Here is a 17,184-nt window from a genome sequence, read left to right as displayed (position 1 = left end):
AGGACATAGGGTATACTCTAATCCCTTTTAACTTCATATAAGCTCCACGTCATTCATTTTTCTCTCTTTCACTCCATCTCATCGAATGGAAATGGCTTAATCCATTTAACTCAATCTCACTCCTATTAAAATAGCAAATCAATTAGTAATTAATACATATTCTTACTTTTAACCCATTAAAAGCATAATCCATGAACCATTTTAACAAGCATAACACTAGTGGGGGTGGTTTAATGCATGTTTAAAGTGCAATGTCATGTTAACACTAGTGGGTGTTAGAGTATAACCCATGGCCTTAACAATTTCTAATTACTTCAATGTGAATGACATATTTGAAGGCAATGTGAAAAACATGTTTTGCTTTAAAAAAATATATTATAATTATTTCATATGCTATGACATATACTTCATATTTGATTTCACGTATAACTAGTATCGAATATTCAAACATTTTTTTATTGACATTATATCATTTTTCAGCCCGTATAATACACGGGTTACTAACCTAGTTATGCAAGATGGAAATAAAAAGTTGTTAGAAAATTCAAAAATCTTTAAATATTTTTTTGTACACTATATTTGTAGTTTTATTTGTAACTTTACTTTTGTATATTAAAACTTAGTATTTTCATATTGTTTCTGTTTATAACTCTAGATAATACAACACATTATTGATTATGAGTTAAAATAATTTGTCTCAAAAACAAGCCAACCATCTATAATGATTGAACTTAGCTTTTATTAAATCTTCAATAGAAAGCAAAAATAAAGCTAAAATTTCATACATGGAAATTAATCATTTTATCTAAAGGTATATGCTTTTTTTAAGAATAAAAGTGTGAGTTCCAATATTACTTTCGGATATGATTTCGGCTTCTATAGCACGGTTATCATATTGCATGTTCACATATAATTTAGTTTCGTTACATAGACCAATTTTATAGTTAATATTTTAAGCAACGTCGCTTCAACATCGACTTTTCGGACTAATCTATAACTTGACAACCTTAAATTTTGAGGTCATTTAAAACATCATGATACTAATACTTTCTTGTAACGTATCATTTTATGTCTGATAGATACAATCTAAATAATTGTAATAGTTTTTATCTTCTAGAAACATGGATAGCAAACGCTTGCTAAATTCTTGAACGACCACATTTTTGTTGTAAATATAACTCGCTCACAAAAGAAATCTATATTTTTGAAATCTTCAATAATAGAAGAATATAAAAAGTTAATTTATCATATGATTAATAGTGTGTTAATGTAACACCCCAGCTAAAGCGGATACGCCTGAGTGTGGCGTACAGATTGCTCAAAACACATGTGACACTATTAAGTGACATTATTATCATGAATTGGTTTAAGCATCATATACACAAGTTTGTAAACAAGAAATACAAGAAAATATGAAACACAACTAAACATTTTGTCAATTTGTTTAAATAACCTAAGTCTAGTGTCTTCTTTAAGTATCATCCTCTAATGCTTGTACTTATAGCATATATATATAGAATACGGTCAACTAACTTAATAGTTGGTGAGTTCACACAAGTTTTGTATAAATACGTAAAAACCATGCAATTCCATGAAACTTGTGAAAATTAAACTACTTCACATGCAATGTCCTTTCCAGTTGGCCATAGCCAATGTACTCGAATCGGGGGTCCCTTTCCCACTCATAACAAAATGGTCCTGAGTGCAAAGGGGGGCGTATGATCATCCTTATTGAGGAAACCACTTGCTGAGCACATAATCAAGTAAGCACATATAACACACAAGTCCACGATATGGACTGCAGTTTAATAGCTGAGTATAAAATCGATTTGCGTTTCATAAGATATATATGCTACCTCTAAAAATAAAAGCGTTAAAAAGGGGGTGTGATAAACTCACCTCGAAATCGAAGATAAACTTGAAATATAAACCGAAAGCGTTTAAAAGAATCCGAAACGATTGGACTTCATGAACTAAAAATAAAATAATACGGAAATTTAACGACTAACCAACGGGATTATTAAAGTTAAATATTGTATAATTTGTTGGGAATATATAATATTTTATTATAATTTTTACTAATTTTAAAGCATTTGATTATTTTAATAATATTTTATGCTTCAACGGAAATTTAACGGTTTAATATTATTTGATTAATAACCTAACGTAAGTATGAGAAAAATTATATTTGTACAACGCGGATTAATGTTTATGATTTAAACTAATGTTAACGGTTTAACGTGATGAATGTGAAATAATTACAGTTAACGAATCAATATTAACGAATGAATTAAAATTAACGGTTTAACGAGTTTGGATGTTGGTTTTTTTTATGGAAAAATGGTGATATACACTTTAAATTTAATTTATGAAAATTTTTATTTAATTTAAAAATAATTTTATTTAGTGTGTTTATGATTTAATTAATTTATTAAATATAATTTAGTTTTTAATTAATAAAATAAGTTTAAACAGAATATCTAAAAATATATATATATGAGATGACCCGGGTTCGAACCCGGGTCTCTCACATATATCATACAAACATCTTAACCAGCTGCTCTATGCAACCAATTCAATAAACATGAAACTAGTTATATATATATATATATATATATATGTGTGTGTGTGTGTGTGTGTATGTATATATATACTAATCCAGGCTCCTCTCTTTCTTTAGAAACCCTAAGCATCAAATTCATTATTTTGGTTCCATGTTTGATTAAACTGAGTTAGGGCTTTTGATTTTCAGCCAAAAATGAATACGAAACACATTTTAATTACCTGGATAAGTTCTTGGTTGAGGGTGAATGGATACTCATCAGAAAAGTTTCTTGGCCGGAGAAATTGAAGGATTTAGAGAGTGTTTTAGCTAATATGATTTGTATGAGCGAGTTTTGATTAGCTTGGCGAGTCTATTTATAGTCGTAATCAGGCCGTTGGACGATTAATTGTCGTTAATGGCTTTTCAATAAAATCATGCCGTTGTGGTCATTAATTTGGAAATTATACTACGTTATTACCTGTTAATAAGGCCGTTAGGGACTTATACGTTAGTGGAGAATGTTATGCTAATCATTTAATTGCGATTAAAACGCGTTTTTGGCCATTTATAGGGTCGCCGGAAATCTCGGCTCGCCGGCCGAATTCCCACTAGGAAATCGGGAAACGGGGAAGGGGGTCTGGCTGGTAATATGTTATTATTATTATTATTATATTATAATTTGAATTAATTGTTACACATTAAGCCCCTCAATTATCATGTTTCTTTTAAATCTAATATGTATTATTTTGAATAGAAATTAAATTGTAATTACCAATTGAACCTTGATCTTTCAGATATTATATAAATGAAAAGTTTTAGAATTATACTCGATTAGATTGCGAATCGTTAAAACTCGGAGTTTTAATAATTGCTCAAAAGTACTATAAATCGAACTAGCGACGATCACAAATTGTCGGGAATATAATATTAATGACGAACTAGAAACAAAACTATATCGAAATGACCAAACGGGTCGGTTTAACGAATTCAAATACGTAAGCAATAACGAATAAATACATGCAATGAAAACTAATATTAATATATATAAATGAACAAAACCGAAAAATTTAAAACAGGTTTTCGGGTTTGAAAAGTAACGAATGTTACAGGATTCACAACTTTTAGAAATTTCGTCCCGAAATTAAAATAAAAATAAATTTTCAAAAGAAAACAACTAATACAAGGAGTTGTTAAAAATTTTAACAATTTTTATATACATAATTAAATAAAAACAATAACGTCGATCTTTGAATGACCCGAAAGACCCACAAATGGGAATATGGCAAGGACACTTATATATAGAATGTACCAGTGCGTATCCACCGGGCCCTTATCATACTCTATTTGTCTCGTCTTTTAAGATCATTCCAGGTTTCAAGTTATTGCACACAACCAGACTTATTATGTCTTCCATGCGAGGACTTAGATAATTACGTGTCGACCCATAATTACCTTTATCGTCGGATGGTCCAAATAACCGTCCCATCGCGTGGTTTTAAGATATAAACAATAAATATAACAAACATTTATGTGAAAAATTTTAAATCAATAATAATAAACTATAAGGATTGGAAATGACGAATATATACACATGTCCTTGAGGTCAAGGATAAGCGAAAATATTTGGTCAAAATAAATGAGTGAAATCATTGTGGTTTACAAAAAAATAACGATGTTATTGAACTTACAACGAAATGAGTGAAACTCTTGAGTAACACCAAATAATTAGAATAACGAATGAAAACATTGAAGTCATGATCATCTCAATAAATGAACTAATGAGGTTGAGCTAACAAAATAGTAACACATAAGTCGATAAAGCATTGGGTCCGAGAATAAACAAAACTTTAATAATACAATCGAGTAAGTTCTTGGAGTCAATAATGACTCGTCAAACAAATGAAAATTTTTCAATTAGAAATTTCAACGTGAATAAGGGCAACATTTGAGATTAAAAATAACAAAATAAATGCAACTTCGAGATCAAAGTAAAACATTGGTCTCAAATTGATAAAAACATCAAGAACAAAATAATCGAAACCTCAAGATCGATTTAAAACATTGGTCTCAAATTGGTAAAACATTGAGATTAGGAATAACAAATTGATTCGCATAAACCATTGAGCGAAAATAGAACAAAATAACAAAAACAATTCGTATAACAATAATAAACTCAACATATGTATAAACATGTACATAGTCCCAACCATTTAGGGAAAATCGGTTATAGACCACAAGATTGAAGTAACAAATAAACCGATTCAAAATGCAACTATGCATGACAATATTTCACAAATTATCTAATAATTAACCTCAATATTAGATTCGTAAACAATCTTCGAAAGAAATCGATACATAAAAATTATTTCGATAATGTCCAAACGGAATAAAATACATAGCAATATCTATATGAAGAAGAAAGAAAGGAAAACAAAAGGTAGCTTGCGACGCTTGTCTTCTCAAGGATGGGTTGTGGTATGAAAGTTATTATACGGGCGATGATATAAATTGTTAACTCGAAACTTGTTGGGTTGACAAAGAAGGGAAAAAGAAATGATTGTTGAGATTCGTTAAATTTGTGAAAATCAATTGTAAAAACTTGATGTTTTTATAACTCCAAGAAAAGTTATAATAATAATAATAATAATTCACATAAAAAAATATCCTTAGCTAGCTAGATCTTAGAAAACTTCGTAAAACTTTTATTGTAAAACATTTTCCTGTTGGGCGGCGTTTTAGAAAAATAGAGGGCGCTAGCTAAATTGACCCGTTGATGATAATATAATAGGAATTGTTTTAAAGTAAAATATTTTATTTTAAGGATTTTATTGTAATAATAGTAGTAGTAGTAAAAATGAATAATTTGAATTGTCATAAAGTTCTTTTGAAGAAAATCAACTTGAATATATTTCGTATAACTGAATATTTCGTGAATATATAAATATATATATTTATTAATTGACTATTTTAAAATAATAGAAATTTGAAATTTCAAGTAAGAGGCGTTTATGAAAGAGATAATCGTGGAAAATTTATGCATGAAAAAAAAATTTATTTATTTATTTAAAAATTTAGGCATAGTTAATGAGTTTGAAAAGATTAAGTATTGATGCCAGAAAACCAATAGTCTTTTGGTGGCCAAGGATGCAGGTAAAGTATACATGACGGAAACAAGTTAGGCCTTTTGAGTATGGCGGGTGTGCTTGGGTCATCTCAGTGGTAGTAAACTCAAAGTACGAGTATATGGTTGGGTTAGATGGTTGGGTAACAGGTCATGGGAATACATGTGTGGTGTTGAGTATATATAGTTTACGTGGCAAGAGTTGAGGTGGCCGAAATTATCACATTTTGAAATTGCGGTAGCGGAGTGGTGGATTTACACATGTTACACAAAGGGTAGGTTCCCGCATAAGTATTTTGTTGGGTTAAGAGGTGTGTTGGGTTTGGATTGGCTTAGTCATAGCTTTGGGGTTTAAATGTATTGTTGTGGTTATTAATGTATTTTTGGTTTTCATGGCCGAGATTGCGACAATCAATTACTTGATGCTCCAGGTTGTCTTTTTTGTAGGTTGAGTTCATAGGGCAATGTCGAGGAAAACGAGAAGGTATGCTACGAAGCGTGAAGAATTCACGTGACACGAAACGTAAATATAAAATTTGTATCAAAATTAAAAGAAACATTACATGAGAGATTCATTCCAAAATCGGAATCCATCCATAAATATGAAAATAAATAAAGAAAGACAGATTTGAAATCGAAATTGAAATGCTCATGAATTAGTATGAGTTTTCGCATTTCAGTAATAACAATCTCATAAATTTTCAAATAAACATATGAAAATATATCAAATTTTGAAATAAAAACATGAAATTAATCCAAACCTAATATAAGTAATGAAATCTAATTGAAAATCTAGTGTTTATGTACCCCCGTAACTTTTCGAATTTTCAACTAAAACCATAGAAATAAACAAATCATAAAAGAAACAAATTGAAAATCAACTATTCATGTACCACCATGACTTTTCGAGTTTTCAAAGTATAATAAATAAAATGGGTTGAAATTTGATAATTCGTGTAATAGCATTAATTTTAGAAAATTCAATATATAAAAACAGAAAACGAATTTTAATCTCTACTATTCACATAACCCAATGACTTTTCAAAACAGCAATATAAACAAATGAGTCCTCGGAATCACACGTTGTATGAGTTATCATAACTTATACGTTCCAATAAACATCGAAAACGCGTAATCAAATCGAACCAAAAGTTGGGTATTCGTGTATCACCACGACTTGACAGACTTTCAGTTAAAACACATAAATCAAGATGTACAATCAAATTAAACCAAAAGCTGGGTATTCGTGTATCACCACGACTTGTCAGACTTTTAGTTAAAACGCATTGTAAAACATTGATGGCTGGAGTCACACGTCGCATGAACCACCATGACTTGTGTGACATCCTAAGGAGTGTAACCATATACCTATCACAAAGAGAACATGGTCACGTTTGAAAGCATAAAGTTGCGATTCGTATGGCGTTTGGTGTGGTATGCTTTGGCTTAATAAGTTTAATGTCCACCACGTAAAACCGTCTTTAAGAAGAAGAAATATCGGAAAACCGAAATAAAATCGATTGAAAGTGATTGAAGATATTCGTTTAGGCCTAAGCCTTGGACTTGTGTGTGTGCTTGTGTACATGAGGCGTAAACGAATCAATAGTAATAAGCAATAACATGTGCAAAGAATAATCCAGTAAGGTTCACATAATTTCTAATCATGCAACCTAAGCAAATAAACAAATAAGCTATAACTAACTAGGGCACTACGTCTAGTGTCCTATCTAGGGCACTACGTCTAGTGTCCTATCTTATAGTCACGGCTCTAATACCAATCTGTAACACCCAGGCTAAAGCGGAAACACCTGAGTGTGACGTACAGATTGCTCAAAACACATGTGACACTATTAAGTGACATTATTATCATTAATTGGTTTAAACATCATATACACAAGTTTGTAGACAAGAAATACAAGAAAATATGAAACACAACTAAACATTTTGTCCATTTTTTTAAATAACCTAAGTCTAGTGTCTGTTGGGTCGTATTTTATGGTTTATGCTTGTAAATTTGAGCTTAGTTTTGGATAGGTTGGGCTTTTGATTGTAAACCGAGATCAACAGGCCTTTAATTTGTTTGCGCTTAGATGGTAGAATATATATAGAACATATGTTAATGGTTTAGGGTTGTTCGTTCATTGTCATTTTTATTTTTCACCCGTGTAAGTTATTAAGGGCTTAAGCACCCGACATATAATATACGTGTGTTTTGAAGCTTCTTTACACATAATCAACTTAGTGGTTAGTTTCCGCCTAACTGTTATGTATATTGGTATCACATTGAAAGATCCATCACGGGACTTACAATCGGTATCAGAGCCTATAGACCTATTTTAGGCTCGGTTATTGGTGATATTAAGGATTCTGACGTTGATCTAAGAAGGTTTATTGTGTTGAAGGTTTCTGGATCTTGAAGAAGGGTGTTCTTCGAGTTTTTTGGGTTCTTGAGATTTTTCTGGAAAGGATTTGAGTTAATCTTTGAATTAAATTCAAATCCCTTTGTTCTCGGGATTTGATTCTATCTTTAAGATTACTAAATCAAGAACCTTCCTTATTCTCGGGATTTGATCATATCTTCAAAGATCACCACATCTTGAGCTTTTAATAACTCTTGGTGGCTTTATTGTGTTCTCTGAAAGATTTCAGTGTTTTCGGGAAGATCTTTGAGTTCTCGGGCAGATTTGATAGTTCTCGGTTAAATATCAGAGTTCTTGGTCAATGATCAAAGTTCTCGGCCACTGTTCAAGGTTTTCGGTTAAATTTCAACGTTCTCAGCTAGTTTTGCTTGTTCTCGGTCAAGTTTCAGGTGTTATCGGTTACTGTTCAAGGTTCTCGGGCTTTTGAAAGCATTGGGCTCACTTAGTTGGGCTTTGAATTTTGTTCAAGTGGGCTTCTGATTCATTGGGCCTGTCATCCGAGGTAAGTTCATGGCCTTCACATCTTCCAGATTATCCGAGGTAAGTTCTGTACTGTGCTCACAATCATGTATTGAGAAGGTAGGACTGTATAAAATTCACTATAGTAATATGCTTAGAGAAATGGAGGGAATTAAATATGAAAATGTTACCCTTAAGAAACTGGAAAAGGCATTAAAAGAGAAAATAGAGGCACGGCAAAAGGATTTTTCAAAACTCCAATCTGATTTCAGCGTAAAATGTTGTCAACACTTAGATGCTAAAAAGAACATTTTTGAACTAACCGCCGAGTTAGATGCATCAAAGTTGGAGATAGCTAAAATAACTAATAAATTTGAAAACGCTGAATTCAACTTTAAGAAATTTGATGTCTCTAGTGCTGTAGTTGAATCAATGATTGAAAAACAGTTAAAATGGAAAGAAAACAAGGGTGTGGGTCTTGGGTACAACATGGTTCCCCCTCCATATAATGATAACTACACTGGTCTTCCTCTTACCAAGGAAGAAGAAGAAAAAGAAAAGTGCATGCAGTATGGTAAGTCAACTACAAACCACAAGGGTAAGGTTGGTTCAGTCACGGCAATTGAATCAACATCCGGGGTGAACGATTCTAATGTGTTTACTTCATGTGTAGATGAAGTAATTATTGAGGAATGGACTGATGAGGATGATGATTCATCTGTTTTGAATAACAAAGACATTGACTCTCATGTTTCTTTAAATTTGCCGGTTTTGAACTCTATTACTGCAGATGTCTGTGTGGGCTTCGTTACAAAGAGCAATAAACTTGATGAAATTAAAAATCCAAATAAACTTTGTCACCTAAGTTTGTTAAAGAAAGATGTTCATGTACTCACCACTGTGAGTCCAAAGGGGGACAAAAAAGGTCACACAATAGAGCAAGATCGGGAATCGGCCACGACGAATTTTTTGTTAAAAGGTAAACCTGTTTCAACTGTGGCATTCCCGGTCACATTACTAGAAATTGTTGACGTCTCCCGTATGTCCCATACTACAGACGTTATCAGAGGACTGTGCCTCAAAATACCTACAAGAATTTTAACTCATATAAAACGAGGTATTATAAGGCAAAGCCCTCTGACGGTGATTGGAGTAGAAACAAGGCGGACAGGTCAAGTTCCCATCAGACCAAGCCTATTACGGTTCAAAAGCGGAACGGAAACTCTGTTTCGGCTCCAAGACCAAAGTGGGCCTCAGAATTGAAATCGGTTAGAAAGTCAAAGTCAAACGTGTATTCCGTCTGCAAATCGGAAACAAAGCCAACTGTCTGTACAAATACTAAAGTTTTAAAACCCAAATACAGATGGTTGCCTAAATCTCCATTGAACAAGTCATCAAAGCCTTCCTGTTCGATTTTTGATAATCGGGAAGACATGTCATGGCAACCCGTGACACATTTGAACAAGTCAGGTCTATCCAGAACGACTATGGACTGGGTACCCAAAACTAACTAATCTCGCACATTGTGCAGGAACAGCTATAGAGGAATATCATCAGACCGTGGTGTGTTAATAGTGGCTGTTCCAGGCACATGACAGGAGACATCTCTTAACTGAGCGACATTCAGATCTTTAACGGGGGTATGTTTCCTTTGCGGGAGGAGAGAAGGGTAAGATTACTCAGAAGGGTACTGTGAGTAATGATGTTCATGGGGGATCGACTTATTTCATGGCAATCCAAGAAACAACAAACGGTGTCTACATCCATTGCTGAGGCTGAATATGTTGCTGCTTCTGCCTGTTGTTCACAGGTTATCTGGATGCAACATCAATTGCTGAATTACGTTTGGAATTTCTTGACACTCCTATTTTCTGCGGATTTTCTAGGAACACCGCCCCAATTGCTAAAACACCGCCCTATACGCCGCGTATAGACCTATACGCGGCGTATGAATCGGTGTTTCTAGAAAACACCACCAATTTTGTCGTATTATGTTATTTTTTATTTTATTTTCTTTGTTATTTAGTTATTATTATTATTATCCTTATATATTAATTATTTATTTAATATTAATATTATTTTGGTGAAAAACAGTTAACACATATATATACCAAAAATCATTGTTATAATTATACCAAAAATCGTTGTTATATTGATAATTGTACAAATAAAAGAAAATGCGACAACTAGAACATAAAAATCTATAGGAAGTCCTCCATGTTCATGCCCATGCGTTCGTCGTGGCCCCCGAGGCCCACGAACGCGTCGCCAACGTCGGCGTCGTCCTCTCCCCTGCGCCTCGGCCCCGAACCGTCTGCGGCGTCCACGTCGTCGCCCCGTCCGCGTCTCACGCCAGACGTCCTCGCCTCGTGGTCAAAACTGGTTGGGGTGGCGATGGCACGGTGTACCGCTGTCCAGACAGCTCCGCTACCCGACTGCTAACAAGCTAGTCGATCTGGCGCGACATCTGCCTCATCGCCAACTCAAGGGCCTGAAACCTAGCGTCGGTGGTGGGACCCAGACGCACCGCTCGATATATGAGTGGAACGTGCTGCGTCGGCCCCTAACAACAAAACAACATAAATACGTTTAATACGAAGACGAATTAAAAGAAACGATAAAACGATTATATATTAAAACGTACCTGAGATGCACCCGGATCCTCAAGTCCGTCACCAACGTCGTTCGAATCCCCGCCGGCCCCCTCCCCCACGTCGACAGGCTCATGGACAAGCTCCACCTCCGGTGCCGCGACTGGGGGAGGCTCGACTAAAGGCACCGGGACGTAAGGCACACGTGCCCCCGCCCTAGACACCAGTCGGTCGTACGGGCCGTTGGGCCCAGGGAACGAACGCACAATGTGCATGCCGCTGTAACGAATGCGGTCCAACTCGCTCGGAGGGGTCGGAGCGATACGCAGGCCGTCAACCAGGGCTCCATGGCTCAGAGATATCACAAGCTGGGTGGGTACCCGCCACCCATCAAGGACTCTCGTCCCTGCCTGAACTGGTGGCTGACAAAATAGTATGCAAACCCCCTAGCGAGGTTGCAGTGCGTGTGAGTCAGCAGACACCTAAAAAAAAAATAGGTCGCGAAGGCTGCAGTGCTCCGCGCCCTGGTTGCGACCCGCGATGGACATCGCAATCAGCCTGTATAGGTACTTGTGTAATATAAGATAATATAATTTATTAACAATAATAATGTAATAATGTAATATTGTACTATACTATACTATACTATACTATACTATACTATACTATACTATAAAAATAATATTATTATTATTAATATATATTACGTTATACTAAACAATACAATACATTTTAAGAACGTACCTGTGCAGCGGGTCCCTAATAGCCGAGACATTGGACTTGGTGTCCAAGGGCCTATCCCCAAAGTCCTGATCGCTGATGGCCCTCCACCATACCCCCAGGTCGTCCTCCGGCATCTGGTGGATACTCTCCGTGTATATCGGGCTGTGTACCTCCTGCGCGGTGTATAAGTCCAGAGCAACCGCGAACTCCTCCATGGAGAGATGGACGCCCTGCCCGAACATGCGAAAGTAAACCTCTGACTGTGTCGTATCGGCACGGCGCCTGGCACCCTAATCTGAATCTCTGGCGTACCAGACGCGCGGGGCCTGCAATAATATAATATAATATAATATAATATAATATAATATAATATAATATAATATAATATAATATAATATAATATAATATAATATAATATAATATAATATAATATAATATAATATAATATAACATAGTATTATATAATTTAATATAATAAATATATTAAAAACATAACAACGTGGAGTAAACTTACGTAACGCATATCGTGGAGTAAACCTCCAGTGTCAACTCCCGGTGGGCTGATAGTGGCATACTGAAGCATCGGCTCCAGGGCGTATCCTGTCCGATGTACTCAGACGCCCGTTGGTGAGTGTCACGGGACTCCAAAAACGACCAGGATATAATCGGGCTGGGAAACGGGTGCATCTGGCGTAGACGAATGTATCGTGTGTAGGCGTCAGAACCCTCAGGGAACTGCACATGAGGGTAGGTGACCAACACGTCGTCACCCTGTAGGGGTCCGCGACCCCGCCAAAGGCCCCGGCCCCGCCCCATTTACTACTCGTACTCTTGCTCGTACTCCTGCTTGAGCTCCTCCTTAATCTCCTCGTCTCCAACCTATAATAATAACAAATAATAATTATAACAATAACAATAACATTAATAATAATAACAACAACAACAATAATAATAATATTATTAATAATAATAATAATAATAATAATAATAATTATTATTATAATAATAACAATTACAATAATAGCAGCAGCAACAACAACAATAATAATAATAATAATATTTATAATAATAATAATGATAATAATAATATTAATTATAATATTTATAATAATAAAAAATAAATAATAACAATACTAATAATAAAAAAATTATATATCAGAGGCGGCGTATAGGACTATACGCCGCCGCTGATAGTCCCTGCAAACCGACGGCCGGACTCCGGCCGACGGTTTTATCCATCCACAAAACAGCATCATCATCAACAATACATCATCATCATCTTAACATAATCATCATTATCAACATAATATTAAAAAATTACCTCCATGTCTTGTCGGTGTTGGGTCAAATCTCCTCGGCTCGTGTCGTATTCCGGTCGGTGTCGGTCCAATATAGACTCGTGTGTGGATGCTCGGTTGCTCGGGCGGGAATTTTGAAATTTGAAATAAAGTGGCAGTTGAGCAGCCGGCCAGCAATATAAGGGGCACAAATACGCTGCGTATAGACCTATACGCGGTGTATTCTACCTATTTATTTATTTATTATTATTATTTATTAGTTATTAGTTATTAATATTAATATTAATTTGTTATTTAATTATTAATATTAATTTGTTATTTTTATTATTTTTATTTTATATTATTTAGTTATTATTCATATTTTTATTATTTGCTATTATTATTAGTTATTAGTTATTAATATTAATATTAATTTTTTATTTAATTATTGTTATTTATTATTAATATTATTAGTATTTAATATTATTTATTATTATTATTATTATTATATTATTATTATTATTATTATTATTATTATAGACTTTTCATCCATTGATACATTGTCTTCTATAAGCTGTCTAGATCTACGTTAGAGGATTCCCTTCGCCAACCCTTGCGTATCTGTTCGTACTCCTTCATACGTTGTCCGTACAGTGATTTCCATTCGAGGGCCGCCGGTACGGCGCTTCTTTTCCAATTAAGGTTTAGCGTAGGTATTGGCAAATCTCCTACCGGTTTGATATATATCCAGCGATCACCTCCCCAGTTAGCAATACCTATAACCACTGGATCCGGAATCAAGTCAGGACCGATTCTCAATGGGAAGTAAGATTCCGTCTGATTGCCAGCTAAGTTGACTAACATGCACGCTTATGTCTGAGCAGTCACGTGCCCGTGACCAGGTACGCTGAACCAACGACTCAGCGGCGCCGGTTTGACCGTGTTGGAGTACGGAATGCTGGAATGAACCCAGTTGTACAATCTGTCATCCTCTTTGTTGAACATCGCCCTCCACCACCCTTCGTTCGTTTCCAGCTCGTTCAGCATTGCCCGCCTAATATCCGGCCAGAGTTTCTCATGTATCCCCAAAACCACGGCGATTGATCGGAAACCGCAGTTACCGTATGAGCGTACGTTTTTGATGTCTGCGACGAACGGCTGCGCCTAGCTAGGAATGACGCTCCTAAACATTTCTATTGCCGGTACTTGCACTGGCGAAACCATCAAAGGAAACCCGAGGTGAGCTCCCGTAGGTTTCGATGTCTTAGGTCGTCCCCGAGGAGTTTTAAACTGCAACGTTGACTGGGACAACGAACGAGTCAGTGAGGATGGGGTGGGGGTTTCTTGGCTGGGCTCCTGTGACGAGGATGGGTTGTAGGACTGTGTCTGGGGAGATCTAGAGCGGGGGTGTATGAGTTGTGCCTCGGAGGATCTGGAGCGGGTGTGTATGAGCTGTGCCTCGGGGGATCTGCTTTTTTGGGACGCCCCCGAGGATCCTCTATTTTTTCGGGTGACTTCTTTTTAGATCTCCTTGGAATAGCAGATATGAGCTTCACGAAAAAACTTTTCTTCTGATTAGGTCATCTATGGACGACAGTATTGCGTTGATTTCACGTATACCTGCTTCATAGTCTGGGTCTTCGTTCGGCGGATAGGCTGGATCAAAATTAAGCCTCCTCCAGAACGGGTCAACATCCTTTATTGTGATACACGTGTCGTTAACTATGTATCCCTCAATCCGACAAGCACATGGCAGCCCCGAAGACGAATACAAGTGGTGGTCGCATGAAGCCCCGCCGTCACGCAACTTGTGTATCAACTCATACTCGTTCACAAGTAGACCCAAAGCGTGAGTCGGCACCCTGTTAATTAACTTCTTCAACCAGACGTGCTGTCGATGTCCTTCCATGACCTTGGAACGGGAGTCGTGAAAAAATTTACCGATCTCTTTCATCTGCGAGTCAACCATTTTAAGGATGTGCCTGGCAATTGTGTCAAGCGAGTTGTTGCTTCCACTGAGGTACCTTTTCAGATTTGCGTGCTGGCTCTCAACTCGGTTCGTTGTAGTTTCGTCGTAGTTTCGGCGTTTGTCGATCCAGCATGCTACAAACTTGTGCCTGTATGGATCCAGCCAGCTGTTGCGAATGTATTGCCATACCTCTGAAAAATAAAGGGAAATGTTATTAAGACGTATGTTTAGGCTATTAAAAACTGTCATCCGGTTCGAATGACTCACATGCTCTATCGTCCTGTATCAAATGATGCGCCATGTTGATGTAACGGTTGTCGTAGTCCTATGTTTAGGCTATTAAAAACTGTCATCCGGTTCGAAGGACTCACCTGCTCTATCGTCCTGTATCAAATGATGCTCTATGTTGATGTAACGGTTGTCGTAGTCCTCTATCGTCGGAGACTGATACAGGACCCTCCACCGGTACGCAAAGTCCGTCCCAATATCCGTCCTATATAGGCCCTTAAATTTTCTCCTTATATTCTCGGATATGTGCCACCTTCATAAATTTTTGCTGGCATTAGGGAAGACCGCGTCGCAGGCGTTCATGAGGGCCTGGTCCGTGTCAGTTAGGATCACGCGTGGCTCCATGCAGTCATTGAGCATTTGTTTAAGTTTCTCCAGAGCCCAGGTGAAGTTCCTCTGTCGTTCCCTGATAACAAACACGGTGGCGATACAAAACGACTTTGATGTAGACGTCACACCGATAAACTGAACCAACAGCCAGTCGTACATGTTGGTGTTGTACGTCGTGTCAATCATCAACACCTCGGGGAACGCACGCCACATCTTATGCGACTTATTATGACAGAAGAAAATTTCCTCTGTCATGTCGTCGGGGTCACTCTCCCGGTATAGAACGTGAAACCGTTGCCTGCGAGAAAGATTTCCAGCGCCTGCATTGGATGAAATAAAACTTTAGTATATATTCCAAGCACAGCAAGTACACATTAAAACTACAAATGTTTTGAACTACCTTCATAAGGGTGTCGCCTAGTAGCCCATCCCTCCTAATCTTGGCGGTGTGGTTGTATATATCTTTTATTACAGGTTGCACATCGGGAAACTTTTCGCAGAGAGCTGCTTTGATTTGTTGCGGCTTAAGGTCGGTCCTGTGTAAACTCTCAACCATATCCAACTGGTCGCTGTTCATTTTTCTAAAAGACGCACACCCCTCCTCGAATTCAATGGGATCGTGGTTGTGAGTCTCGTTTACCACTTGAACCCTCCAACAGACACCCCTCGAGTCGTACCTGCCCAGGATCTTAAACAGACAGCATTTTTTTATGCTGCCGGTACGTCTCATCGTCGCCTTTATTTTGGGTTAGCCCCCATGATTGCATGCAAGGTCCACAGCGTTTTTCCTTGACCGCTGGACCACAACAACAAGCCCATGCTCCCGTCCTCTAATTTTTACCCATTTCTCCAGCTCCTCGCGGCTCTCAAAAATCTGAAACAGTTTTAGGCTATTTATTAGGCCTTTTATTAAGTAACATACAAATAAATAATATTAACTTAAACAAAACACACGGTGTCTTACAGCATCTATTTTATACGAAACCTTCACTTCGCGTATGTAGTCGTCATCGTACTCATCTTCGTTATTTAGGTTTGGCCCAGCATGATCGTTTCGCCCGTGGTGTGATGAAGACTCGGTTCCATAAAAAGGATCATTTGCTACTGGTGGCTGGTACGATGACGAAGCCTGACCTCCATAATCCGACCTGGCAACAGGTGACGGGTACGCCGGCTAAATCCCGTAATCCGACACGAAGTACTCCTACAATACATAAATTAGAAATTCAAACAACAGTGCTAGTGATAATAATAAATAATAATGACAACTATAACGAAACCTAGTTCAAGTTTGGCAAGACCGGCGAGCCAGTGTTACCATAAAACTGTTCGGGCTGACAATAAGGTTGTTGGGCTGAGTATCATACCCGACATACTCCTGACAAAACGTAATGTAGCATGTGTTAGTAAAAAAACTACCAAATTCATACTAAATAAATATATAACGAAACCTGGTTCAAG

General features: G+C 36.8%; 1 protein-coding gene across 1 annotated transcript; it reads right to left on the bottom strand.

The window, feature by feature from the left end:
- Nucleotides 1-15,648: 15,648 nt before the first annotated feature.
- LOC143570256 (putative protein FAR1-RELATED SEQUENCE 10) lies at nt 15,649-16,300 on the bottom strand. The gene is made up of 2 exons (XM_077055945.1): nt 16,108-16,300; nt 15,649-16,043 (listed from the first exon to the last, which is right to left on the bottom strand). The coding sequence occupies exons 1-2, from the start codon at nt 16,298-16,300 to the stop codon at nt 15,649-15,651; spliced, it is 588 nt and encodes a 195-aa protein (XP_076912060.1).
- Nucleotides 16,301-17,184: the final 884 nt, after the last annotated feature.

Source organism: Bidens hawaiensis, unplaced genomic scaffold (assembly GCF_021521415.1).
Source record: "Bidens hawaiensis isolate Kalapana, Puna unplaced genomic scaffold, B.hawaiensis_p1.1 tig00024864_1, whole genome shotgun sequence".
NCBI lineage: Eukaryota > Viridiplantae > Streptophyta > Magnoliopsida > Asterales > Asteraceae > Bidens > Bidens hawaiensis.
This window is presented reverse-complemented; position numbering and strand designations above follow the sequence as displayed.

Bases quoted from the DNA above. Each gene is read 5' to 3' on its own strand.
- LOC143570256 (XM_077055945.1), bottom strand. From the start codon at position 16,300: ATGAACAGCGACCAGTTGGATATGGTTGAGAGTTTACACAGGACCGAC. The intron at 16,044-16,107 runs GTAGTTTTAATG...CATCCAATGCAG, and splicing joins GAAGGTAGTTCAAAACATTT to GCGCTGGAAATCTTTCTCGC.